The 24,533-nt window shown below is 53.3% G+C and overlaps 12 protein-coding genes across 12 annotated transcripts; 7 read left to right on the forward strand and 5 right to left on the reverse strand.

Moving 5' to 3' along the window:
* Nucleotides 1-50: 50 nt before the first annotated feature.
* On the reverse strand, nt 51-1,063 carry BU25DRAFT_388500 (uncharacterized protein; the record flags this gene model as incomplete). Its single annotated transcript, XM_033704477.1, has 3 exons — nt 51-507; nt 618-745; nt 791-1,063. 3 exons carry the CDS (start codon nt 1,061-1,063, stop codon nt 117-119), a joined length of 792 nt encoding a protein of 263 aa, XP_033564374.1. The 3' UTR covers nt 51-116.
* A 972-nt stretch (nt 1,064-2,035) lies between these two features.
* On the reverse strand, nt 2,036-2,464 carry BU25DRAFT_456580 (uncharacterized protein; the record flags this gene model as incomplete). Its single annotated transcript, XM_033710045.1, has 4 exons — nt 2,036-2,071; nt 2,131-2,233; nt 2,354-2,405; nt 2,458-2,464. 4 exons carry the CDS (start codon nt 2,462-2,464, stop codon nt 2,036-2,038), a joined length of 198 nt encoding a protein of 65 aa, XP_033564375.1.
* Nucleotides 2,465-2,705: 241 nt separating this feature from the next.
* Nucleotides 2,706-4,210, reverse strand: BU25DRAFT_489546 (uncharacterized protein). The gene is made up of 2 exons (XM_033711428.1): nt 3,887-4,210; nt 2,706-3,838 (listed from the first exon to the last, which is right to left on the reverse strand). Exons 1-2 carry the CDS (start codon nt 3,958-3,960, stop codon nt 3,073-3,075), a joined length of 840 nt encoding a protein of 279 aa, XP_033564376.1. The 5' UTR covers nt 3,961-4,210; the 3' UTR covers nt 2,706-3,072.
* A 1,312-nt stretch (nt 4,211-5,522) lies between these two features.
* On the forward strand, nt 5,523-6,162 carry BU25DRAFT_408764 (uncharacterized protein). The gene has a single exon (XM_033705892.1). The coding sequence runs from the start codon at nt 5,615-5,617 to the stop codon at nt 5,957-5,959; it is 345 nt and encodes a 114-aa protein (XP_033564377.1). The 5' UTR covers nt 5,523-5,614; the 3' UTR covers nt 5,960-6,162.
* Nucleotides 6,163-6,355: 193 nt separating this feature from the next.
* Nucleotides 6,356-7,335, forward strand: BU25DRAFT_267869 (uncharacterized protein). Its single transcript, XM_033701792.1, has one exon. It carries the CDS (start codon nt 6,664-6,666, stop codon nt 7,207-7,209), a length of 546 nt encoding a protein of 181 aa, XP_033564378.1. The 5' UTR covers nt 6,356-6,663; the 3' UTR covers nt 7,210-7,335.
* Nucleotides 7,336-7,461: 126 nt separating this feature from the next.
* On the forward strand, nt 7,462-8,849 carry BU25DRAFT_336267 (uncharacterized protein; the record flags this gene model as incomplete). Its single annotated transcript, XM_033702618.1, has 3 exons — nt 7,462-7,788; nt 7,837-8,637; nt 8,688-8,849. The coding sequence occupies 3 exons, from the start codon at nt 7,462-7,464 to the stop codon at nt 8,847-8,849; spliced, it is 1,290 nt and encodes a 429-aa protein (XP_033564379.1).
* A 233-nt stretch (nt 8,850-9,082) lies between these two features.
* Nucleotides 9,083-10,156, reverse strand: BU25DRAFT_336406 (calcium-dependent phosphotriesterase; the record flags this gene model as incomplete). The annotated part of the gene is made up of 2 exons (XM_033702630.1): nt 9,083-9,416; nt 9,465-10,156. 2 exons carry the CDS (start codon nt 10,154-10,156, stop codon nt 9,083-9,085), a joined length of 1,026 nt encoding a protein of 341 aa, XP_033564380.1.
* Nucleotides 10,157-11,787: 1,631 nt separating this feature from the next.
* BU25DRAFT_429786 (blue light-inducible protein-like protein Bli-3) lies at nt 11,788-12,498 on the forward strand (the record flags this gene model as incomplete). Its single annotated transcript, XM_033708565.1, has 2 exons — nt 11,788-11,950; nt 12,044-12,498. 2 exons carry the CDS (start codon nt 11,788-11,790, stop codon nt 12,496-12,498), a joined length of 618 nt encoding a protein of 205 aa, XP_033564381.1.
* On the reverse strand, nt 12,068-14,760 carry BU25DRAFT_363530 (uncharacterized protein; the record flags this gene model as incomplete). The annotated part of the gene is made up of 3 exons (XM_033703760.1): nt 12,068-13,979; nt 14,078-14,647; nt 14,722-14,760. The coding sequence occupies 3 exons, from the start codon at nt 14,758-14,760 to the stop codon at nt 12,567-12,569; spliced, it is 2,022 nt and encodes a 673-aa protein (XP_033564382.1). The 3' UTR covers nt 12,068-12,566.
* A 362-nt stretch (nt 14,761-15,122) lies between these two features.
* On the forward strand, nt 15,123-16,820 carry BU25DRAFT_446977 (uncharacterized protein). Its single transcript, XM_033709517.1, has 2 exons — nt 15,123-15,944; nt 15,993-16,820. The coding sequence occupies exons 1-2, from the start codon at nt 15,140-15,142 to the stop codon at nt 16,418-16,420; spliced, it is 1,233 nt and encodes a 410-aa protein (XP_033564383.1). The 5' UTR covers nt 15,123-15,139; the 3' UTR covers nt 16,421-16,820.
* Nucleotides 16,821-19,513: 2,693 nt separating this feature from the next.
* On the forward strand, nt 19,514-21,993 carry BU25DRAFT_408769 (uncharacterized protein). The gene is made up of 2 exons (XM_033705893.1): nt 19,514-20,568; nt 20,621-21,993. Exons 1-2 carry the CDS (start codon nt 19,582-19,584, stop codon nt 21,902-21,904), a joined length of 2,271 nt encoding a protein of 756 aa, XP_033564384.1. The 5' UTR covers nt 19,514-19,581; the 3' UTR covers nt 21,905-21,993.
* A 918-nt stretch (nt 21,994-22,911) lies between these two features.
* BU25DRAFT_485383 (uncharacterized protein) lies at nt 22,912-24,524 on the forward strand (the record flags this gene model as incomplete). The annotated part of the gene is made up of 1 exon (XM_033711228.1): nt 22,912-24,524. The coding sequence occupies one exon, from the start codon at nt 22,912-22,914 to the stop codon at nt 24,382-24,384; it is 1,473 nt and encodes a 490-aa protein (XP_033564385.1). The 3' UTR covers nt 24,385-24,524.
* Between the last annotated feature and the right edge of the window lie 9 nt (nt 24,525-24,533).

The raw sequence follows: 24,533 nt of genomic DNA on the forward strand, positions 1-24,533 counted from the left end.
CGGGAAAACGTCGTCCAGTAGGATCCAGATAGGTAGTAATTATGTCTATTGTGTCTAGGTACGCCACATGACGCCTTGCTAGATCTATCATGGATATCGTCAAATCATGCACCCGTCTACTTATCAGCCATTTCCTCCTCCACCCACTCCCGCCACTCCTTCCACTCATTATACTCTAAACTCACCTTCTTCCCCTGATACCTTATAACCTTCAGCCCCACCTTCTGCCAATCATCCTTCCTCCCGCTCCACCCCGCCTTGCGCATCAGGCTCGCCAGCGCTTCCTCTTTCGTCCACCCTTGTTCTCGTGCTACGTCTGGCAGGTATGTCGACCCGTACCGGCGCCCGTGGTATGTGAACGAGAGCCGTATGCCGTGCGTCCCGATGTCCCAGGCCAAAGGGTCGGAATTGGGGGTGGGCTCGAAGTTTGTGAGCAGCGTGACGGCGCATTGGAGGGAGGGGAGTTCGCGTGAGGTGATGGGGGTGAAGCGTGTGTCGTCGAACGCACTGTTGGAGTTAGGTGTCATGTCTCTCTACTCTCTGCTCTTCTCTGCCCTCTACTGCTCATCTCTCAACTCGTCTGCATGAATACTGGGAACGGGGAGGGTAAGAAGTACCTAGTCAACGCATAACTGCCCAAGCCCTCCTCCAGATCCAACGGCTCAAACGTCCCGATACAACCCCTTAGTCTCTTATCCCCGCTTCGCGACATGGCGTTCCACGTCACGAATAGTGGATGGTCTTCCTGCGTACCCTCTGCTTTCTGCAGCGCCCTGCCAAGTGAGGTCACGCTTGTCCCTGCGCTGCTGGCACCGCTGATTGTAGAACCGCTAGGTGTGGACGCTACGCTAGACGAACTGCCGCTTGCCGGCGACAGGAGGCGCGATATGGCGGCGGGTTTGGCAGGTGGATCAGCGTCGGCTTCAACGGTGTCGGTGGTGGTGGATGAAGCATTGTACTTCTTCCAGAGGGCCTCGACTTGGCGCAGGGATAGGGCAGGTCGCTTTTCCAGCGAGGCGGCGAGCGACTCGAAGCAGTATGCGCAGTGGGCCTCGGTTGCCATATTGTGCTGTGTTGCGGTTCGGCGTGGGTTTGCTGTTGTTGTTACGGGCTAGAAAGTCGATGACCAGCGAGGGTTTGAGATGTAGAGTAAAGTTGGTGGCTACAAAACGTTTGAGCAGGGTAGACGTTTGCTTGTTAAGCAGCTAAAGCAAGGCAGTGCAGGCGAGATACCGGGTGCTTCGGCAGTCTTTCCTAGCAACTCTCCGCGGTAAACGGTACAAGAGCGTTGGATCACTTGTCTGGTCTTGATAGGTGCTTGGGGCTCTTGTATCGCCTGCGGAGAGAGAGGTGAGCGAGTGTGGTGTCGTTGGAGTGGAGGAGCGTGTACCCCGCTGGTTGGTGTTGCAACTCCACATGTGCTGAGGGGCGGCTATCTGCACGACGTCACCTGAACGATAAGTGATACCAAGACTCGCACCTGAAACTGAATGTATTGATCTATGTGCATCTGATGGAATGCATCAAAAGGTTGCATCTAGAAGTGTGGTAAGGATTCGCAGCCTTCGTCACAACCGTTTCTGGAAGCTAGCAAGACCTAAATGTGAGTACAAGGTATGTAACCCCAACTTCATGCACACTCGCCCTACGGAGTAAAGAACGGTGTGTTTGGTAATGTTGGGGCATTCGATCTTGGCACGAAGATAATGCTTCAGCAGTCGAGCATGGAAGAGCTCTTCTGCTGTATGTACTAATGCCGTTCGTCTCGAGGGATGGCCCTCCTCTCCCCAAATCACTTACTGGAAACAAATAAAAAGAATACTCGCATGCAACACTCGGCGCAATTGAAAGGGACCGATTATGACTTTTCGACTTTTACATTGCCGCATCTCAGTGCCTATGGTGTGGAACCCGTGTCCACCCGTCTGGGGCTCGTTGCCGCCAGAGAAAGTCCGAATGCCAGTGACGCCGACCAGATGTCTCATGAGGAATCGATAACCGCCCTGTGTCTCGCTCGTTCGTGATCGTTCGTCGCTTAAACAGCATCGCGCTTGCCCTCCTTGACCTCCTTCTGTGTGGGAGTTAGCTGGCCGTGTCCATCGTGATTTGCGGGTTATTGGTGGAACGCACCAGGGCGCGCATGGTGCCGTGCAGAGCATGCCTGTGGTTGCGGCGGAACTTGGGGTCGGTGCCCTTGAGCGAAGGGTAACGGTGAGTCTTAGGCTTCTTGATACTACGGTGCCATCATGTCAGCTGTGCCATCCTGCATCCCAATGTGCGTGTCGATATGTGATCGGAATAGGTGCGATCGATGTCCATTCGTGTGCGCTCGAGGCGGAGAGTGTGTGCGTACCCGTTCCTGTGGTTCTTCTTCGACTGGTTGTGCTGAGACGAGTTCTTTGACTCTGAGCTGCTGTTAGCGGGACTCCTTGACGACCGTATAGCACCTCAACATACTGGCCATGGCGACTGATTTGCGTGTCGATTGTCCGGGTGGATTTGTCGATAGAGCTGCAACTGTCACTGACCAACAGTCAGAATTCCGTGTGTTCGCTTAGAGCGGCCGGACTTGGCACAAGCCGCAACGCTAACCCACATCTGGTTGACCAGCAATCTCGAGAACTCGACTTCGATGAACATCATCTGTAGAATCATCACCATGAACATGCTTCAGTAGACCCAAATTATGAAACTATTCCAGTACACTTCAACACAACTGCAAGGCATGAAACATCGCAAAGGACTTTAGTGCGGCCGTAAGGAGGACACGCTAGATGCAGGACTGTGTTGTCCTCAGAATTGCGTCTTCAGCGTTGCGGTGCAGAATGTGTATCGCAAAGTGTAGCTGGAGGCAGTCAGGCTACTGGCACCATGGAGGTACACAATGGGAAATTGAACTCTTGTGATGTAACATTCGTGTATCGTGTATTCGTTTCAGCATTCAGTTTGGGGCAACACCCTTTCTCAGCTCAAGCCACCTCTTAAAACACCGTTATCCTCCCAGGCGGTCCTCAGCTACTTATTGTGAACACCGACAATAGTTTTGCGCGAGAGTAGAAAAACAAGAGACTCCTAGTTCTCCCTAGACTGCTCATAGTCCATAGCATCCTGTCCAGTTTGCTGCTGGCGCATGCGCTCACGGATAACATCCTGTGCTGTGGACGACTGGCCAGGACCTGGTGTGCGGTTCGCAGAGTCGCCCTCATCGTATGTCATACCATCAATCACTCGTGCCTGTTGTCGCTGCTGCTCTGCGCTGGAGGTAGTCTGTGTTGTTCCTGAGCTTGCGACACTGACGCCTGCCAATGGACTGGCAGAGGCCTGCTCCCTCAGATAGCCAGGTACTGCACTCGCCTTGCCAACAGCGGGGCTACCAAGCTGGCTGAGCTGTCTAGCAGGCGTCCTGGCTCCTTCACCAAAACCAACCAAAGAAGCTTCATCGCTGAAACCGCCTACGCTGGATGTCTCTTCAGTCTGGTCCTCGCTCATTCGGTCCGGCTCATTGACACCTGCATCGCTTCCACTTGCCCAGGTCGTGCGGCCACCTACACTACCGGTGGCTGAAGCGCTGCCAACGGTGCTCCTTTCGCGGAAGATCTGGGGCTGGTTGTTCGAATCGAAGTAGCCAGGTGGTGGGTTGGCAGCACTTCCTGGGCCAAGGCCTTGGGGAGTGCGGCCGCTTACGCCAATGCGCTCGAGACCTGCCAGGCGCGAGATGCGATCTGCTCGCTCAGCATCAGCGGGTTGGTGGTGGTGGGGAAAGTGTCCGCGATGCCCGTCTTTGATGGCGACTGTGGACAGCTCCGACATGGTTGTAGTAGCTGAGTTTGGTGTGCCCCTGGCCCTGTTAGTAAATGTACATGATCAGAATGAATTCCGCACTTACGGGATCTCACTCGGGGTAGCTGGATCCGATGGCGGAGGCGGCAAGTTGATCAGGGTGGGTGCGTTTGTTGCCATTTTGGAGGTGCCGTATGCGCCGTGATTTAGTGTCTTGTGAGAGGCAGAAGTAAAGCTGGAGTGGTTGTGGTGCAGCTCGCGATGTAAGGCAAGGACGGCTTTGGTATGACGTCGCTGGCGGGGCTGGAAGGAGCAAGAGCTACACACGCGAGCAGTGTTCTTGGTTCAACGGTGACACTGATCGTCAGGGGAAGTCTCGAGCATGCACAAATCAATTCACTATACGACCGTTTGCTCGAGATAAATGAATGACCATGCGCATCTTGAAAGTGGAAGTGCACTGCGCTGTGGATGCAGGGTCCACCCTACTCCGCCCCGGGGCGGGTCGCGGCTTTGTCCAGCTCGAGCCTCACTACCTTTTCTTACCTCACTTCTACATTGCAAGCAACCTGTACGCAGACATGTTTTTGGGCTGTACAACGAGGCTGTGGCTTTGTTCATGATGCTGCAATCATCACCGCCACTGCACATGCTTCTGAGTCCCTCCAGGCATGGCCAAAGATCTGTCGCGAGAAGAGCATGCCAATACATATTCACATTGCAGCAAACTTAAGTGATACAGGCTCAAGTGCATGCAGTCTCGAGAGAAATATGGCTACTAGCACTTCACGATATGCTCTCTCTGGGGCCTACAGTGTCGATAAGCTAGCTACAGTATCAACAGTACGAAGTACTCCACTACCCACTTGTGAGATTGAACATCGAGTCCTCAGATGGGGTGCAGACATGTCGCTTTCAGCCATGCCACCTACCCGCAGTTGGGTTCAGGGAGGTTATGAACTCGGGGAAATTACCTCCACGCTGCCTGGTCCTTCTTTCCATAGTGCCAGCCACGAGGCTCGCGATTGCTTGATCCCAGAACAATGTTTATCCCTGTACACTTCCTTTCCTCGGCTTCAACCACACAGATCATTCCAGTCAACAGCATTATCACTCACAACCTTGCATTATGTCAAACACCATCACTTTTATGACATCGTTTGCGGAAGCGCCCGATCTTTCTAGGCCTTCGGCAACAGATCGAAGCACTCATGGACGAGAACGCTGGGCCGAGCTTCCGCACTGGCAAAACAGATACCCCTCTGATGTAGCTGAGACCTTCAATCGCCGCTATCCGGTCGATTACTTTGTTCAAGCATTTGGCATGGCGGGATCGAGCTCCCTGAAAAGTGCTCCGTGAGCGCAACTACCTTTGACGGACGGATCATGAACATCATATCGGCCTGCCCTTGGATGACTCGGGTAACAAAAGGAGGAATTGTTACCCCCTCCGTCAGCTGTTTGCCAGTTGTCGCCCTGCCACATGCGCGAAATCGACTTCTGATGAACAGGGCTAAGTACAAACGGGAGTTTGCGGTGCAAAGTTACTAGACTCAAGTGAAACTCTGGTTGAGATAGATTAACAGTAGCTAGAAAACGCAAACCGTCACACCAGAAGAGGTTCCACAAGCTCGCAGTATAGCACCCAATCATGTGTGATTCGCTCATCTATCCCCACATAGAATCAGGCAACAACAATCAGCCCAACTACCTCAGGCAGTAACTTTCTATAAGCCTTACAGGCAAGTGTCATTTTAAGCATCGTCAAGCTTCCCCCTGCTCATCGTTCCAGTTATCTTTCCCAAAGCCTCCGGTCGAACAATCCTGTTCCACTATGTCTTCTAAGCCCTACACCGGCCCCTCAGTCGCAGACATGCTCCGCGACAAAACGTTCGCAGAGAACATCATCAAATACCACGATCACCCCACCAGCGACAGTATCTTGGACGACGAAAACTTGGATCTCTTGCAGCGATTTGTTGAGGATCCGAGCAAGCGAGAGCAGATATTGAAGGATGAGGGTATTGACCCCAATGGGTCGTTGAAGGGGCAGCAGGCAAGTCTGACTGCTTATGCGATTTGGGCGTATGGTAAGCAGGATGTGGATGGAGGGCTGCTGAAGGAGAGCGATGTTGAGTTGTTGAGGCAGTGGTTTGAGGGTGGAAAGAAGGGTGCGTAGGGTTAGGACTGTCAGTAAGAGTAGCAAGGCCAGCACTATCTGGACGAGCATTTTGCCCGTTCGACGGACTCTTTTTGTACAGGGCATACAGCAACTACTGTAGTCCTAAGAGAACTTATCAGATTGCAGAAGGCCTGCACAATGACACTGAGTACCTCCTAAAAATTTAGATTTGTACCTGCCTTGCTCTGCTGCTCGGAGGGGAGAGGTCCGCCGAAAAGACAGGATGCTCCTCCGTAAAGTGCAACCCATGAACAAAGCACTCCTGCTGTTCTTTCGCTTTGTTTTTCCGACAGTAAATCCGAAAATTCGGTATAATGCCGTGCTTTTGAATTTGTGAGCTGTACATTCCTTTATCCTTTACGAACTAGGGTGTACATCGTCAAGAAGTAGCTGCTTCCTACTAACTACCTCATCTTCCCCATCTCTTCTTGATATCTTCATTCCTATATATCATCTTTGTTGACTGGGATGGTGACTCACACGTGGTTACAATCTTTTGTTAGTGACGCTCATTGATGAATCTCACACTCCACAGATCGACTCGTTGCTGACAGGAATACGACCGACTTGACAACAAATACCATGCGGTTTGCCGTCCAGGAGAGTCTGCTCGCGGATGTCGTGCGTGTCGTGCAACAGTGCTCGACTGATCAGCGTCAAAGTTTTCTCGGCGAACCGAAGATCTTCTGCTCTTGATTGCGATGTTCGTATTGAATCGGGGATGTTTTGTCACCTCACAGGTTGCAGGAAAAGAAATGAGCCCACAGTTTCAGGGTCTTCCACCCAAGCCGATCGCCCAAGCCGATCGCCCAAGCCGATCGCCGCCGTCAACCATGTGTCTCGCATGCATGGCATTGCTTGGTTCAGCTCCCTCAAGGACCTCAAAAGTTGTTGCAACAATTACAACCAACGAACCGACATCTCAGACTGCGAAGCATGTCCACCACTTCGGTGTCCAACAACGTTGCGCTGATGAAAGCCCACCCTTGAAGGAGTTCACGCGGTGCGCGCGGTGTGCGTGCTTTGCGCCAGCTAACCTCAGCCAACTTAGCCAGCAATTGATGCATCTTGGCACACAGGAACGAACGATGGTCAGACCGCGATTCGCGCCCTGCATCAACTCCTATCAGCTTTGGAAGATCTCCAGATTCTTTTCTTCGTATCCACGGTCTGTCCGCGCCGTACGCTTATCGCATTTAGCTGACGGGGTCAATATCAGCTGCCGCTTGCCATGTGCGGATTGGTGAACAGTGTAGCCCCTGGGGCTTGCCTGCCGTTCACGAGCTACGAATAACTAGCCCTCATTTTACTATCGTATCGTTGGGTCACCCGCCGACGGCGTATCTTAGGGTAGGCTTTGCTCTTTTGTTCGAGTCTTGTCCCATGGCTTGACGCTTCTTGATTCTGACGTCCCTCTCACGCTCTCACGTCCTCAAATCCATTTGTTCTATTCGGTGCGTTTCTTACCACTGTCACTCATTTCCACACGTTATGCCATCATGATTCCCAAAGGATTCCGCCTTTCGACTACGCATCTTCTTTTCTACATTTCTACATTCGTCATAGCGACACAACTATGGTCTCTGTGGAGACAATCGGCGAGAGGCGGATGGTATTCGCATGAACATCGAAAATGGAACTTCGACGCAGACAACCACGCAAACATCCACACGTTCAGTCACGAACAATGCGACATTTCCTTCCCAAAACTATATCACAGTCTCGACCAGTCACTGGTTAGGCGGCAAGGGCGAAAAGTGCACATTCAGGATATCGAGATTGCAAAGGGCAGATGTATGCTCCGACTGATGATCTATGGAGGCGAGGTACGTTTAATGGCAATTCACGTCACATGTCAAGTCTAACAACACAAGCTCTTCGTCGTCGACTCGGGCAAGCCGGAAGAATGCTACGTAACGAACGGAAACGAGCGTGAGCGCATCCTTGGTACACTTGCTCAGATCGATCGAGCCCTCTCCACTTCGCCAACCTCCGACCCTTCAGTACCCAACATCGAGTTCTCCCTCTCCCTCGACGACCTCCCCCGACGATCCAAAGGCAAGGGTGTTTTCTTTGGCTACACGCGCAAGGAAGGGCGCGAATACAACGACATCTGGATGATGCCGAACTACGCCTACTGGTCATGGAATTATACACATGCTCCTAGCTGGAACAGCATCCGCCGGGAGATTGAGCTGAAGGAGAAGGAAGTTCCATGGGAGAAGAAGGACCCACGAGTCGTTTGGCGCGGCAAGATCAAGATGGCAGAGCTCCGGAAAGAACTCGTGCGCGTCAGCGAAGGAAAGCCCTGGAGCGATATCAAGCCCGTTGTGATCAATAACGCCACAGACGTACACACCAAGGATGTTATGAATTTGAGGCAGTTCTGCGGATACAAGTTCACGGTGCAGACTGAGGGCACTTCTTACTCGGGACGACTGAAGTACCTCCAGCTGTGTCGCTCGGCGCTCGTCACACATCCCCTCGAGTGGCAGGAGTTTCACACCCATCTCATGCGTCTCGCTGGGCCGGACGTGAACTACATCGAAGCGTCAGAGAACTTTGGGAATCTGGAGGCCGCAATGGATTACTACCGTGAGCATGATAACGAGGCAGAGGAAATCGCGAGGAACAGCTACGAGACGTTCGCGCGGCGATACCTAACTCCGGCAGCAGTAAGTCCACAACTCCCCATACAAATGAACATGTCTCTAACAGGATCCAGGTGACTTGCTACTGGAGACGTCTTTTCTGGACCTGGTCGTCGGTTCAAGGGTACGAGCCGCAACTTTACACACCTGATGAGGATGGCAATATGGTCATGCGAGCAACGCCCTGGACTGCATTTGCAGCGAATTGGCCCCATGATCCTTCGATCATCCCGTGAGAAGTGGCAAGTGAGAGGAGAGAAGGCGACAGCATCTGATATAGCGAGCATTTGCATCACGGCGTTTAGGTATAGAAACGATACCCGCATCCACATAGCGAAATATATAATCGAACCAATATTAACAAACACAAAGGCCGTGAATGCAATTATTTGATTGGCGATCAATGTGGATTTGCTGAGTCCTTGCGTATGGAGGTCTCCAAGAACTCACGAACTGGCTGGAAGGCATTCTAGTCCACTTCTTCGTACCTCAGCGACTCTCGATTTACCAGCGCGCCTTTGACAGTGTCCGCGACCCTCAGAATCCAGAGCTTCTTCCCATTGAGCAGGAATAGCTCGCCCTTGCGCCCGAAGGAGAAGTTCGCCAGCCCGCCGGGAACAAGCACTTTGCCCAGCAATACACCGCCTGGACTCCATACACTCAGACCGTCACCGCATGCAGCGTACACGTTGCCAGCTAAATCGCACTTCAAGCCGTCGGGCACGCCGACGTCGGCCATGGCGAAGACGCGACGGTTCATAAGGAACTTCGATTGCGCGCGGTCTCCGACGTCGTACGCGTATCTGCTAGTTGTCAGCTGAGAAATTGCACCCACAAAATATCAGGCTTACATAGTACTCGCTCTCTCAAAATCCACATGCCCATTTCCGTGAATAAACTCTGTATCACTGATATAACACGTCCCTTCCTTCGGACTAAAGCAAATCCCACTCGGCCGCCCAAACCCATCAGCCACAACCCTCACATCGCCTGTATGCGGATCAAACCTATATACCTGGTTCGGCAGCTCAGGGGCTGGTCGCAGGCCCTGATCATGGCCGTACACAGGGTCAGTGAAGTATATACTTCCGTCGCTGTGCACGGCAACGTCTTTCAGCGAGTTGAATCGCCGCCCGTAGTAGTTGTTGACGAGCGTGCGTATGCGGAAGGGGTAGTCTGCTTCCATCTGCACGAGGCCGGTGGGGTTCTCCATGTCCCCTTGGGCGCAGAAGAGGACGCCATCGAGTACGCCGTCGTCGTACGCAGCTCCGCCAGCGGGGTTGCGGACTTGGTTGGGGACTTGGTGGCGGGCCCATTGGCCGTAGATGTTGCGGGTCATCTTGCTGACGATGGCGACTTTGTCCTGTCCTGTGGCTAGGCTGTATTGGTTGCTGGTTACGTAGAGGACATCGTTGGCGGGCGTGTAGACGCCGCCTTGGTAGGCGAACGGGAAGTCTTCCTCGAAAGCAACCTTGAGATCTGCCCCGGTGCCAAGTATGGATTGGAACTGCTCATTGTAGACGAGGAATATAGGCTGATCCATGGGAAACTGGGCGCGCGATACTGTCAACAGTCTTTGCTGCATTGGGACGACCACGCGACTGATGCCACTTGCCGTCATGATTGGCCAATTGGTAGTGACAGGCGGTTGACCAGCCGGCGGTATATTAGTGTAGGTCGAAGGAGCAGGCGGTGTAAACGAGGTTTCGCCCATTCCAGCCTTCCTCTTCTGCGTCGCTGGTGTCGTCCTTGCGCGCGGCGGCATGCCTTTGTCATCAAGGACATCGTTCAGCTCATGATTATGCTCCATGCAGACACCGGTGATCTTCCAACCGCCGCCAGACTGAGGCTGCATCTTCGCTCGCCATGGACACCCTGTCATGCGAGTTGCGTACACCTTGTGCCCGACACCCTTGCTCTTGTATTCCTTAGACCGAGCGCATTGCAGCATAACCCGTGTGATCTTCTTCTCGCCTGTCTTGGTAGGCGTGTACGATTTGGTGCGCGAGATGGCTATGCCGAAGCCGCAGTCACGCCCAAGATGGGCGCGGATCTGCTTGAGACCCTCATGGTAGTCTTCGGCGCTCACATATTCAGGCAGCGCACGCGACGTGTAGAGAGGGCCAGTGTGAATCTGTGGTGCTGGCTCTGGCGACGATGGCGGATCGTGGAAGTTGAGTATCTCGCCTGGGCCGGGCCGCGGTACGATTAGGGCCATGGGTGTCTCTAAGTGGGGATTAGGGTGCTGGCGGCGTTGAGCGCGAGATCTCTCTGCGCGGTCTAACGTCGGCGCGGTTTGGTCACACCCCAATCTCGAACCTCGAACAATGCACACCACCACAGGGTCCTCGAGACTCAACTATTGCACTTTGAGCTTGCAGCAACACGTAGCTCTTCACTGTTCCGTAGATGCTGTCTTGAGACGAATACCCCCTAAAGAGTCTTCATGATACTGAACGCCGCGGATTTTCTTTGATCTCGAAGCTATCCAGCTCTCCAACATGAGCCCCCTCACACCACAGCAGCGACTACCATACACACCACCTACAGATAGCTCGTCGCTGCCCTCCCGTCTTCAGACTCGCTCTCTGTCACGGTTTGGGGTGCTCCTGCCTGTCGTACCTCACCTGTCATGAGAGTGACTGCCCTGTCACACTAGCGTTGTTTACAGCTACTCACCTATATATACTGTTCGTAGCTTCACTCAATACAACCTCAGTACAATCTTCAAATTCTTCCCTTTGCGTACAGTTCTTCACTGAACTCTGACACTCTCGATCTTCGGACCCCGCGTACTCGGCGTGTTTCGGACTGTCCAAGACAGCGATACGCTCACGAGCACCTCATTGGCGTTGTGACGCGTCGACGCGATTTATTTAATCGTCATACATACTCTTAGAGCAAACCACACTCCACAACAAAAGCCATGGACTGATGACAACACCGTAAACAAGCACTACGGCGACGTCACACTGTTGCTGTCGGTGTTGAAGTGGTCTGCTCTCTGCACTTGATTTGACGTAATTGCACTCCATCATGTCTGCTCCCCAACTACTTGTACGCTGCGCTGCTCGCAGGTCAGCTATGCTTCAAACAAAGTTCATTACTCGACCTGCGTTGACGCTCACACCTTTCCATTACTCAAGACCTTTCTCAGTGACAACACAACTCAAGATGCCAGACCAACTCAAGCCCAGTGAGGTCAACTCCAAGACCGACCCTTCCGTCGCCAAGCAGTACGACAACGAGACCGACAAAGTCAAGCAGATCCAGGACTTCTTCTCACTCGCCGACGACAAGAAGATTGGTATCCTGAACACATACCGCAACGGCGTCGGTACGTACCTCATATCAGAATGAGACACAACGTCTCACTCACGTCCATCCCACACAACCCATCTCCAACCACAACACCACTAACACCCCACAGGCCCCGTCGGACGCTCCATGGCCACCGCCCGCCGTGACGGCCCTGACTTCCTCTTCCTCGCCAACAAGCACAGCCGCAAGTTATCCGACCTCGAGTCGAACAAGGAAGTCCAAATCACCTTCCAAGACAGCAAAACACAGGACTGGATCTCCGTCTCCGGCACCGCAACCACGACCTCCAACTCGGACCCGCGCATTAAGGAAGTCTGGTCGCGCGGCGCAGCAGCCTGGTTTGGCGACCTGGGCGACGGCAAGCATGATGGTACTGCTGATGACCCGCGCATGACGCTCATTGAGGTTAAGAGCAAGTACGTGACGTACTATAAGACGGAGGTTGGGCTGTTGGGATATGCGAAGGAGGTTGCTGGTGCGGCGATCACGGGTGGTGTTGCGAATACGGGTGTGCTTAGGGAGCTGAGCGAGCAAGATCTCGAGAAGGCGAGGAGTATGAAGTAAGCATGGAGTTGACGCGTGATGTTATGAACTCAGTCTAAGGTATCTAGACCTCAACCGAAGCTTTGATTCTACGGCTTCCCTTTTCCCTCACCCTCCTTCTCCTTCTCCCCAGTAATAAACTTCCTCACGCGTCGCACAGTATTCAAATACCCCATCCCATCAACCACGCCCTCCTTCTCAACCCACACCGGCAGCTCCCTACTCTCCCCGACTTTCCTCTCACCAACCTCCTCCTCGTACCGTCGCGCATACGCATCCTCCACATACGCCCACTCAGGCGTCTCACAACACCCTACCACAAACACCGTTCTCTCCGCCTTCAACCCCGTCATGACATCCTCCAGTGCCCTCGGCACCAGAACCTGCACCACGCCCCTTTCCGGATCAATCCCCCTAATCAACGCAGCGCACACGACGCGACTCGTCCGCGGATCTAGCGGCTCCGTAAAGTCCAGCTTCTGGTTCGCAGGGAAGTACGGGATCTGCGACTTGGGCGTGCGCGGCAGCGCGGTATAGGGTGTGGGGATTCGAGAGGATGAGGTTTGCAGGATGTGGATTACGGAGCCGGCGAGGTAGTGGATGAGTGAGGAGGGCGGGAGGGGCTCGGTAAGCGCGAGGAAGCCGACGATGTCTTGCGACCGCGTGGGTGTTGTGCGGTATGAGAATTCCCAGGGGAGGTAAGTGGTAAGCGGTGCAGAGGTCCATGTTGGTACCGAACTGGTGGGCGGAGTGGAGAGGTGGAAGTAGGATTGCATGTGCATGGCGCGCAGCTCGGCGTCTGTTCGTAGGGGCGGGAGGGTCGGTGTTTGTGCGGTGATTTCGTGGAGCGTGCTGCGGTGCTTTTTACTCATCGTTTGGAGAGCGTGGAGTTTCTCGGCGGTGGAGGGATCCACGGCGCACGTGTCACCTACATGAACAATGTTTTGGAGTTTGAAGCATGCGAGCAGCTGCTCTAGTAACCGGAAGTGCGTTGTATACAGGAAGGCTGGGGTGTTGATGAGCAGCGGGAGGGAGGAGTCGCGCGAGTAGAGATTCTTGTATGCTAGGTACAGGCCTTCGATACATTCGCGGTAGTAATCCTGGTAGTTTGCAAGATTTATTGGGATGGCATTGGATCGGACGGTTTCATTCTGTATGAATCCCGGTTGAAGTGGTGTAGTGACAGGGTGCGTGAAGCTGGGGCCTAGGTCCAATTCCCGTACAACGACCAGAGAGATCTGACCGGGCGGCGAGTATTCTGGGCTACTAGGATCTAGATCTAGGTAGCAGACTGCGGGCACAGCGGACTTCGTTTTGCCCATGCCTGTCAGATAGCGATTGATCAATCTTTTACTGAAAGTAGATTTCCCAGATTCTGGCGCACCAGTGACGAGAGTAGTAGAGGGCTCGGTGGCGCAGTCTTCGATCGCACGGAGCCAGTCTTCTGGACTTGATTGTGGCTGCAGGGGCCTTTGGAGGGGATCCTCCTCGGAGTTGGTGATCTGGAATCAGTGTCAGCGGGCAGTTCAGGCAGGAGCTAACGATGATTGGGGGCTCCATCTTGTGCTCGTGATAGGGTTCGTGAAGGGGCTGAACATACTATACCAAAGGTTCGCCGCCTCTCCCCTCGCGACCCTGTATTCCAGATGTCTTCGTATAGAGGACTCAGCTTCGCCAAGGGTGTCGGTTCTTTGCATGATGAGAATTGTACATGATTTTTGCCGTCGAGACCTCTGATCTTGAAAATTGGCTGCGTCGCCGGGACATATACACGATACTTCCGCGCTTTCTGGCCATCTCGTGTCACAGCACCAATGTTGGCACCGTTGATGTTGATGGCGCCCCTCGCGACCTTGAAGTCGAAATGGCCGACAAGGGCAATAGTGGTGTTCTTGTCCAAGTTGATGCTTAGATCGGACTCATTTTCGACGAATATGTCTTTAGGGTTATTTTGCCAGTTGCAAAGCTTCAGATTACGCTTAGTGACTGCTGGCTCTGGCCCGGCTTCTGACTCTTCGTACTCGGACACGAGTTCCTCTGCAGGCGGGCTTGATGGTGCCGGGAGTGGCTCAAGGGTCGTCTCTTGAACGATGGCGCCCTTTGTCGCAGCTTCTGCTCTTAGTCTTGCTGCAGCGATTGCACTGAGTGGCTTTTCGGCTCTTGCAGTGACCTCTGCATACCTCGTCAGGATGAGCGGGACGAGGTAAGACATCCATTATTCTTCTTACTTTGCGTTGAGGCAACAGGTGCGGTCTGTTCGAGCTTCCTTCTCTTTCCTGGCATGGTCACAATGCGATCTGATCTGCCAGCTCGCACTCTTTGGGTACTTGGTTTTGCAATAGTTCTGAGTTGAGTATGTGCTTGGCGGAGTTCGAGAATGCGGTGATCCTGCAACTTCGGGAGAAGATTTTAGCAAGAATAACAACACCAAACTTGTGTCAGATTCCTCCAATATTGTCGTGCAGTTCAGATTGTATATAGCTTTTAGGCTGTTGATCAAGTCGCGTCTTGAAGTTCACTGTCTTTTTCTTAGCGTGTCCCAAAACGAGATAGCTTCATGCGGACGGCCCACCGCCCGCGCAGGTGGGTCGCGACTGGCAGAAAAAAGTATCGAGAGCTCCAAGAGTCCAGTCGCAACTTGGGTACAACCGAGCACAACACAATGTCAGCAAAGAGGACGCCAGTACCGTTACCGGGCTCCAAGCCCAAGAGCAAGTCGAAGGTTGTGCCTCCAAAATCGTCTCTGAGCCAGGAATTGGTAGGTAGCGACGACGACTCGTCGACAGAAAGCGCACCGAAAGCGAAGAAGGTGGAGAAGGCAAAGGCAACGATTGGCGTACACAGACCAAACGGCGCAGCGAAACCGAGTACGAAAGAGAAGCCAGCATCGAAATCCACACCGACAACCAAGCCCGCGCCTAAGAAGCCTGCACCCAAGACGATCTCAACACCTGAGCAGGTCGAAGAACTGTCTAGTTCGGAGGTCTCAGACGACAGCGATGCGCCAGCAACGGATATCCAAACGAAGGTATCTGGGGAGGTGGAGATGAAGGACGCGTCGAGTGAGAGCGATAGCGACAGCGATTCGGACAGCTCAAGTGAGGAGGAAGCTGCGAAGGCCGCACCGAAACCTACAAAACCCACCCAATCGAAGCCGCAAGAGGTGGAACTCCGAGCAGCGAAACCATATGCACCGCCCAAGGGCTACACCCTTGTGTCCGAAAAGGACCGCAATTCCTCGAAAGCTGCCAAGATCTTCGACAACTTGCAAGGAAAGCAAGTCTGGCATATCACCGCACCTGCGGGAGTTTCTTTGAAGGGGTTGGAAAGCATTGCGATGGACAAGGCTATGAAGGGAGAGTCTATTTTGAGCCACAAGGGTACAGATTACGGTTTCTCAACAACAGAGAAGAGCGAAGACGGTCCACGAGAAGTTCTGGTGCCTCAGAAGAACGGCTACAGTGCAGGTATGTTTTCTTAGTACCGTGTGATGCTCTCTTCTAATTTGATCATAGCACCTGTCAAGATCTCGCAGACCTTACATCTACAGGAACTCGTACGGCTACCGAAGCTGAGCTCGAAACAGGCAGACCCAAACACAGGGTCGGAAGCCGCTGCATCCATTACGCGATCCACCATTCGCGCACCACGACCACAGGTGAAGGGGCTGAAGATGCGCTACCTACCGCTCGGCTTTGTCGGTGGGAACAGTGGAGGTGTACTAGGTGACACCGATAGCGAGGACGATGGTGTGCCACAGGAGCGCGCTGGGTTAGCAGCACCGAGCGGCCTCAACTTGCCTACGAAAACAGCGAAGAGGAAGCACACCGAGGCCAATGGGGAGGAGGCGCCGTCAAAGAAGGTCAAGAAGCATAGGACACCAGAGGAGATCAAGAAGAGGGAAGAGAAGAAGGCGAAGAAGGACAAGAAAGCAAAGGCATGAACCTTGCGTTGGTCAGACGCACAAAACGGGGCGTTATTTGACAAAGGTTGTTCTCTTCTCGCATCGAGCGTTGTATTGGCTTTATAAACTCACAGCATTCTGTGTATATGAGTTTTGGGAGGCATCAAGAGCATTGGGGGCATGGCATATGCAAGTAGCGACGTCAGCGATGGTCTTTGATGGCAGCACGGGTTACGTCAATAGCGAATAGTCAGCATCAAGTCCATCCGCCTGCATTTGGAGGTTGGTGGCTGTCTTTGAGGTTTCACAATCAAAAGAAGGTTCAGCGGGCTCGGCTAGCGTACCTGAACGGGTACTGGGCTTGGAGCCATTATGATCGACTTTTGGTGTTTGTCTCGACGCAGGGCAGTGGAGAAGGAACAGCACACGGGTCCACCCCAAGGGTGCCCTGACAGCATTGTCCCCGCGTGCATAGGCATATCAAATTAAAGAATAACAACACATCAATGCGATCTATAAAGTGAAGATGACCGTTGCTCAGGAGTGCAACGGGGCCCTAACAATGGTCTGCAAGGCCGCTCCGGTAGCTGTTCCGACTGGCCCTGCTCCTCTTCGAACAACGTTGAAGATGACGGGCGGGTCCTGCGCATTGACCTCAAACACGCGAATGGTCTTCGCGTACTGGTCGCGCAAAGGGGAAAGTCCACGCTGCACATTGGGGTACTTTCACTTCACCGACCTCTACATGGTCGAAATATGCCGATGAGCACGTTGCGAGGCTCCATATATCCACGCCCCCAGATCCACACGCCGTGCGCGCACCTGCACGAATGGCTCCCTCCAACGCTCCTGCCTCCACCGCTAAGGCCCAAACAAACAACGGCGAGCCCACACCAACCGCAGCCACACCGGCTGAAACCACGCACAACCCCATGGAGCGCGGTATATCAGACCTCGAGGATGTTCAAGCCTTCGACGTCGCCGATGCAGATCTGCCACCACTCCCTACCCCCGAAGACGACAGTTTCCTGCGCCAGGACTTCAATGACGACAATGCACCGAGCGATGGCAGTGACTTTATGGATCGCAAGATGAAGCGCCAGCTGATGGATATCGAGTCGAGCTTCATACCAGACCTGTCTGCGCATCCTGGGGCTTCGCAGACGCGCATTGGCGCCGACGATACCTACCTGTTTGGGGGCTCTCCAGGGACGGTGCGCCCCCCGACGCAAGCTGCAGAAGATGCGCAAGATGTGTCGAAGCCAGAGCAAAGCGGAGAAGAAGCGCAAGAGGCGCCGAAGCCAGAGGAGAGCGGAGAAGACACACAGAATACAGAGTCCTCGATCTTATCAGAGGAGCCTCCGACACCAGCAGGCGCCTACAAGACACCGGCCGCGCGGCGGCTCGGCGTCGATACTACAGACGACTCACTGGACCATGGAAACTCAATATCCGAAGCCGCGCCATCATCACCCTCAGCAGTCGCTGCGCAAAGGAGATCAAGCGGACACAGGGGCAAAAGCGAGCCTCAAGCTGCAGCAGGGACAGAGCAAAAGGAATTGGACCCTTCTCAACGGCCAGTATCGAGCGCGTCGACCGTGAAAGCCCCGGATTTCAGCAAGTTCGAGGAGGCTGCATCGTTCAACAGTGCATCTGAACCCAGCTTAGACAGCATAGCCATACCGCCCCCCCCTCTCATTACGACGACCTCTCCACGAGCTGGCAAGCGACCGAGCTTCTTGCAGAACCGCCAATCAAGCCAACGATCTTCCGTATCCTCATTAACGAACCGCTCTGACGTATCTGGCGATGGCGCAAGCACAGCAAGCCTAGGCGCGGACTATGCTTTACAAACCGGCGGCGCAGTGCCCCGTGCAAATTTGCCTCACAGGAGTAGTATGGGCCTGTCGAGGCTGCCTAGTCTAGGCAGTATTGCGTCGTCCGTGTCGGGGTATAGTGACTCCAATCCTTGGGACAAACACCGGAGCATCAGTACGAACTCGCTGTCTGGCCTGCTGCAACCAGAAGGCGGTTTGGGGCGACTAGACGAAGAAGTGGCTAGTACTACAACACCACCGGAAACACCACGAACGTCCGACGCAGGAGCCTTCACAAACCTGACTGACACTGTGGTCGCTAGGCACGTCCAGGACATTCAGGTCCCCGATACAGTCGCACGTGAGTTCAGGGCAAAGCACTCTCGATCGCCCGACAAGCGCCAATCGGCAACCCCGTTCACCAGGAGCAAGCACAACCTGACCTTGAAGGAACAGAACAGCAAGATTGACAAGCTCAGCAAAGAGAACTTCGACCTTAAGCTGAAGATTCATTTCCTTGATCAAGCGCTACAGAACCGGTCCGACGAGGGAGTCAAGGAAATGATCTCTAAGAACGTTCAGCTCCAGACAGATCTCGCAACCGAGAAGAAAGAATCGCAGACTTTACGCAAGAAGGTCCGTGAGCTGGAACGCAGACTGAAGTCTCAAGAAGAGGGGCAATCTGCGACAAAGGACAGTGGCAGCGGCTCAGAAGACGAGAAGAGTGAGCATTCGTCACGACAAGCTGAACTGGAAGAAGAGATCCATTTCCTACGAGAACGCTTGGAGTCAGCGGAAACAATTACAGAGCAATGGCAACAAGAAGCTCTCCAGAAAGAGGCGGACAATCGGCGCATGGCAGATTACATCAAGACTATGCGAGAGAAGAGCCCATCCGGTGAATCTGGCTTCGACGAGGCTGTCAACATCTGGAAGGAGGACCTCCACGAGGAACGGGTACGTCGCGAAGAGGTGGAAGCTCGCTGCGAGCACGCAGAGTCCGAACGCGATAGACTTCGCGAGGAGTTACAGCGCACAAGGGAGCAGAACCGCCAGATCCTGCAGCATACCAATCACCACAACAGCCGGGTTCACAACAGCTCCCGTCTCATCCATCAATCCTACGCCGACCGTTCGGACGCAGGCTCAGAGCAACCTCACTCCGTATCGGTTGGTAGCAGTACGTTGGTCGACCAGCTTCAAACCAACAACGAGCGGCTACAACGAGATCTTCATGCCCAAACTTCTATGCTCACATCACGAAACCGCGAAAACACACGTTTGCGAGAAGAGAACGAAGGTCTTAGGCTTACACTTCGAAGAGGAGACGTCGGATCCATCGCCGGGGATAGTATCCTGGAACGGTCCATCTCCCGCAATCATATGAGATCTGTATCGCGCGCTAGTGGCGGCACGCGGGTCACTCAGATGAGCGATAGTGAACGTGAGGATCTCGAAAGCAAATTGGCATCGGTACGAGATGAGCTATCCCAGCTCAAGCTTTTGAATAAGGAGCTTGACGATCAACTTGTTGGACATCTCGATATGCTCGAAACTGCAGAGAACAAGGTCAGGGAGTGCGAGACAGAGCTCGAAGCACAGTCGGAGGATATACAGGCCCTTGCTGCGGAGCGTAACGAAGCGTTGGAGTTACTGCAAGACAAAGAGCAGGAATGCGAAGAGCTCAGAGCAGAAGCACTTGACACTGTCCAGAGACTCGAGACTGAACTTGAGCAGATGCAACAAGATCGGGACCGTATAGCGACCGACCTTGAGCACTCTATCGAAGACTTCAATGCCCTGCAACAAGAGATGAAAAACGTAAGCGAGAGCCTGGTTCAGCTTGAAGACGACCAGAATGCAAGCATGCACAAGATCGAAAACCTCGAGTCTGAGCTGCGAGACGCGACTGAAGAGTTGGGTAGACAAGATAAGATGCTCAGTGATGAGAGATCGAAGAACGAGAAGCTAGATATACAACTCGAATCTTGTCAAGGAGAGGTCGACTTCCTGCGAGAGGAACAGGAGGGCGACAAGATCAAGATCGGCGAGTTGGAGTCAGATCTCGAGAATGCGCAGATCAACATACAACACGAGAAGGAACGACTCCGAGATCTTGAGGAACGTTTTGCGGAAGAACGACAGCAACGTGACGCTTTGGAAAGCCATGGGAAACAAGAGGTCGAGAAGGTCATGGCTGATCTCAATGCGCAACTGGCCAGACTCAAGGAAGAAAGCAGGAAGCTGCGAAAGAACCTATCTAGCAAGGAGGTGGAGGCGAACAACTGGAAACGCCAGCATGACGAGTTTGAGACGAGCCTTCGTGATGCCCTTGGCAACAGCAATGGCACCAAGCCTGGTTTGCTCAAGGTATGTTGTTTCTGCAAGTTGGACAAGACATTGATTCACTAACGCGTTATAGGATATCACAAGGTTGCAGCGAGACCTCGACGCCACCATTCAGGAACTTCACTTCACAAAGAACGACCTCACTGAAAAGGAACAGCTACTTCGCAACCGCGATACTCTGCTCGAGAGCACAGGATTGCAAGTTCGTCAAAGTACAGAAGCTCTCGAGCGTGAACGCCAATTGCGGCGACAAGAGGCGGCGACATTCGAGAACGCCAAACGTGGCCATCAGTCCGTGACCAGGACCATACAGCAGCATGAAACTAGAGTTCTCGAATTGGAGTCTCTCCGCAGTCAGGATCGTCAAAAGCTGCACAACCTCGAGAAGCAATACAAAGAGCAGCTGCTCGAGCGCAACAACTTGCTGTATGCTCTCTGGAATCGACTGTCGACTTTGTGCGGTGCGGAATGGTGTCGAAGCTATGCCCTTGTTAATGGCGAGTTGACATCCATGGAGCTCATCTCTAGGAATATCAAGGGCTTCAACAACAACATGGTCCTTGCAGTCAAGACTGTGGAAGGCATCATCGGTGGGTTCAGACAAAGGATACGGGCTACCGAAAAGGATCTTGTCCGTGACTACCAGACCCTAGAGCATACACTGGATGGTCGCATTAAGCGCCTCGAACAGCTGGAGAAGGCAGTCTTGGCGCAGAGGCAGTCCATTGGCAGACCAAGCACAGTACGTGGTGGGATGGTTGACATTAACTCCCCAGAAATTACCAAACTACGCAACGAGAACAAGAACCTTCGAACAGAGGTGCAGACACTACGAGCCATTACCTCAACTGCCCAGGCCGGCGACAACTTGGTAGTCAACAAGAACCCATCTCGCACTGGCTCGCCCACCTCATCCAAACGTGCGAGCATGGCTCACACCTTGCTTCGAGCGCACTCCACCTCTGTTGTGGAGCATCTTCAACAACAGCAGCAGCAGACCCAAAGCGGGAGTCGGTCGCCAGGACACCCATACCCTGAGTCTTCACCACTACAGCCTAGTGAGCAGAAGTGGATACATAGGCTCAAGGAGCTGGAGCGCCGACTCAAGGCTGAACGCGAGGCCCGACTCCTGGATCGCAGTGGAGCGCGCAAGAGGTTGGAGCAAAAGGTGGAAGAAAACGCGGACCTGAGAGCGATGCTTGAGAAGGAGCGTGAGCGATTGGCGGCTGAAGGACTCAGTGTGCAGAGGAGTATGAGTATCGATGCACGGAGCAGGGATAGGAGTGGGAGAACCAGTGTGTTGAGCAGACAGAACACTCCGGATCAGCAGCGGGAGAGGGATGAGGACATGTATTAGCGTCCTGACGAGTTTTTTACGCATTGTTCATAATATCATGTATTAACAGCATATGGCTACGTCCACCAGCGTTAGGGTGTCTAGGGTAGAGAACAACTGGGTCATCAAGGCGTTCAGGTAGCATTGGTAATGAATATTCAACATTTAGCCAGCGGCGCCTGGTCGCGATCTCCTCCTGGAGCCCATCAAATAACAGTTTTCGGCTTCTACACAAGCCCGTCGGACCTTCCAGATAACCTCGAGACCACACATTCAAGTCTTAGACCACAATGGTAGCTCGCCCGAGTCAATGAGGAGTGACCGCTACTGGGCAGTAGTTGCCAAGAATTAGCTGATGCTGTTTGACTTCGAATCAGGTACGCAACATCTCTGGCCAAAATTCTATCCTCAAATTCTGGACTCGGCCCTTTCTGCCTTCACCTGGCCGCATCAACCCCAAGACTGCGCTGTAAATAACCTTGTTCACGGCCCTGCCTCCATTGAAGTCTCACGCATCGCACCTGCTCCCTCGCAATCTCACAACTCGATACTTGTTGAGCCTCCAATTGCCTCGAAATACCTCTTCCAACCCTCGTTCACCAACCTTCTGAGAGCAATCGTGGTTTTGCTGCTTTTGGGCCTCCTTCACCGAGTTTTCGGCAATCACAATCAGATTACGAGTCCCACTGTCCAACAATTTTAGAAGGTTTCGAAGACAATCAGCCCTGAACCTGAGACAGTGTTTGTCTCTACAACAAACTCTTCAGTCGTTATCTGGGGACTCAGCTTCTGTCAAGACAACGTTGATTCTCATCCTCGTCGCCAGCTAAGCAGACCGACTAACTAGCGCTTTTGCAAACGGGCTTTCTAAGTTGCCCATCCTTGACATATTGGTTTCTCACCACGGTGCGCGCGAACCGTGGACGATTGGACCCTATTCCCCCAACAGCCACTTACTCACGTTAGGAGTTTACACATGCGAATTGTGGATCGCGAGAGAATGCTTTCCGTCTGAAGCTATCTATTTCATGCCACCACCCTCTACAACCTCAGAACATCGCACAGATCCTGGTTGTTTGAGAGGCCCATTGTTCTTCCAGCGTCTCGGTAACCTCGACCTTTTCAACAACCTGCTCTTCAACCGCGAGAGAGTATATCAGAGTCTCAGAAGATTTTCGCCTATACGGACGAATGCTGTCAGTGAGGAAGAGCTAGTGCGTCGTCAGAGCGTCGAAAGTGAAGATCACGTCATCCAGTCCATTGAACCTAAAGAAGAAGGCGATCCTGCCCAAGATGACCTGATGTTGTCATACCTGAAGAGTACCAATATGGCAGTGAGTAAACCGAGGGGAAGGCTGCCGAAGAAGGCTCCAGCTAAGGCGAAACCGAAGGGAAAGTTGGGTATCGCTACAACCAAAAAGCGCAGCCCACCTGTGACTAGCAAGGCCGAACGTGCATCGAAGATCCAGAAGACCGTACCAATAGCGAACAGCGGAAAGAGAGTGAACAGTAGAGGCGCAAGTGTCACCGATGCATATATCATCTCAGACGATGATGACGACTTTGACCAGCCACCGCAAAAGAGCAGAACCGACAGCCTGACACCACCGCGTCAGACGCCAAAGATCAACTCCCCGGGCAGCGAAGACGATCTGAACCCAATAGCAACACCCACACCAACATCAACACATAGCAACAACGTCGAAAACGAGCTGGTGCGCATGAAGGTAGCACATCTGAAAGAGCTAGAACAGCTTCGCCAACAGCTGAATGCCTCTGAAGCGACGTTGAAGCAGATCAAGGAAGAAGCTGAGCGAGAGCCTATCGAGCTCCAAAGGCGGCAAAGTGTCACCAGCGACAAACAGATGGCCGAACTCGAAGAAGACCTCGAAGCCGAAAGACGCAGGTCAAGTGCTCTTAGCAGGGAGTGCGATCACCTACGTAAGGAGATGGAGGCAGCCCGCAGCTGTCTGAAAGGAGAGGCAGATCTAATTCAACAGCGCGATGAATACGAACGGCTTCACAAGGAAGAGCAGGATACAAATGCCGACCTCATGCGCGACTTAGTCGAGAAAGATGAGGAGTCGACGCGCAAAGCAACTGAAATGGTGAAAGAGATGCAGCAACTAGCCAAACAAATCGAGGAGCTTCAACGTGAAGCCACCCAACTGGTAAACGAAAACGCAGCTTTGAGGGAATCCTCGTCGTCACAGGATAACAAAGGTCGCTCAAGTGCCTCGCCCGCACCTTCGCAGTCGTCGTCAGCATCCGACCAGGAGCAGAGGCTAGCGAACATCCGCAAAACATACATCACCGTCAAGAAGCGATACGACAACCTCCACTCAGTGGCTACGAACATTTCCACCGCGACTCGATCCTGGGACTATGGCAGCTTTGGTGAGTTTGGACAGTATCTCAGGCAGTTGAAGACTGCGTTGGATGAGAATGGACCTGAGGGTCAGGGAGCGGGAGCTGACAGTCAAGAGGCAGAGGTGGACTAGCTGATGGCTGACTTGATGGAACTTGCTTTTGGGATGTGGCGTTCGCGTTTACCTACCACTCGGACATGTACGCGTACTCCGAATTTCTCAGATAGGGACACATTAGCAAGGCTAACTGTATTTCTAATCGTTGAGATGTCTTGTTCACT

This window comes from Macroventuria anomochaeta (assembly GCF_010093625.1).
Source record: "Macroventuria anomochaeta strain CBS 525.71 unplaced genomic scaffold BU25scaffold_8, whole genome shotgun sequence".
NCBI classification, from domain to species: domain Eukaryota; kingdom Fungi; phylum Ascomycota; class Dothideomycetes; order Pleosporales; family Didymellaceae; genus Macroventuria; species Macroventuria anomochaeta.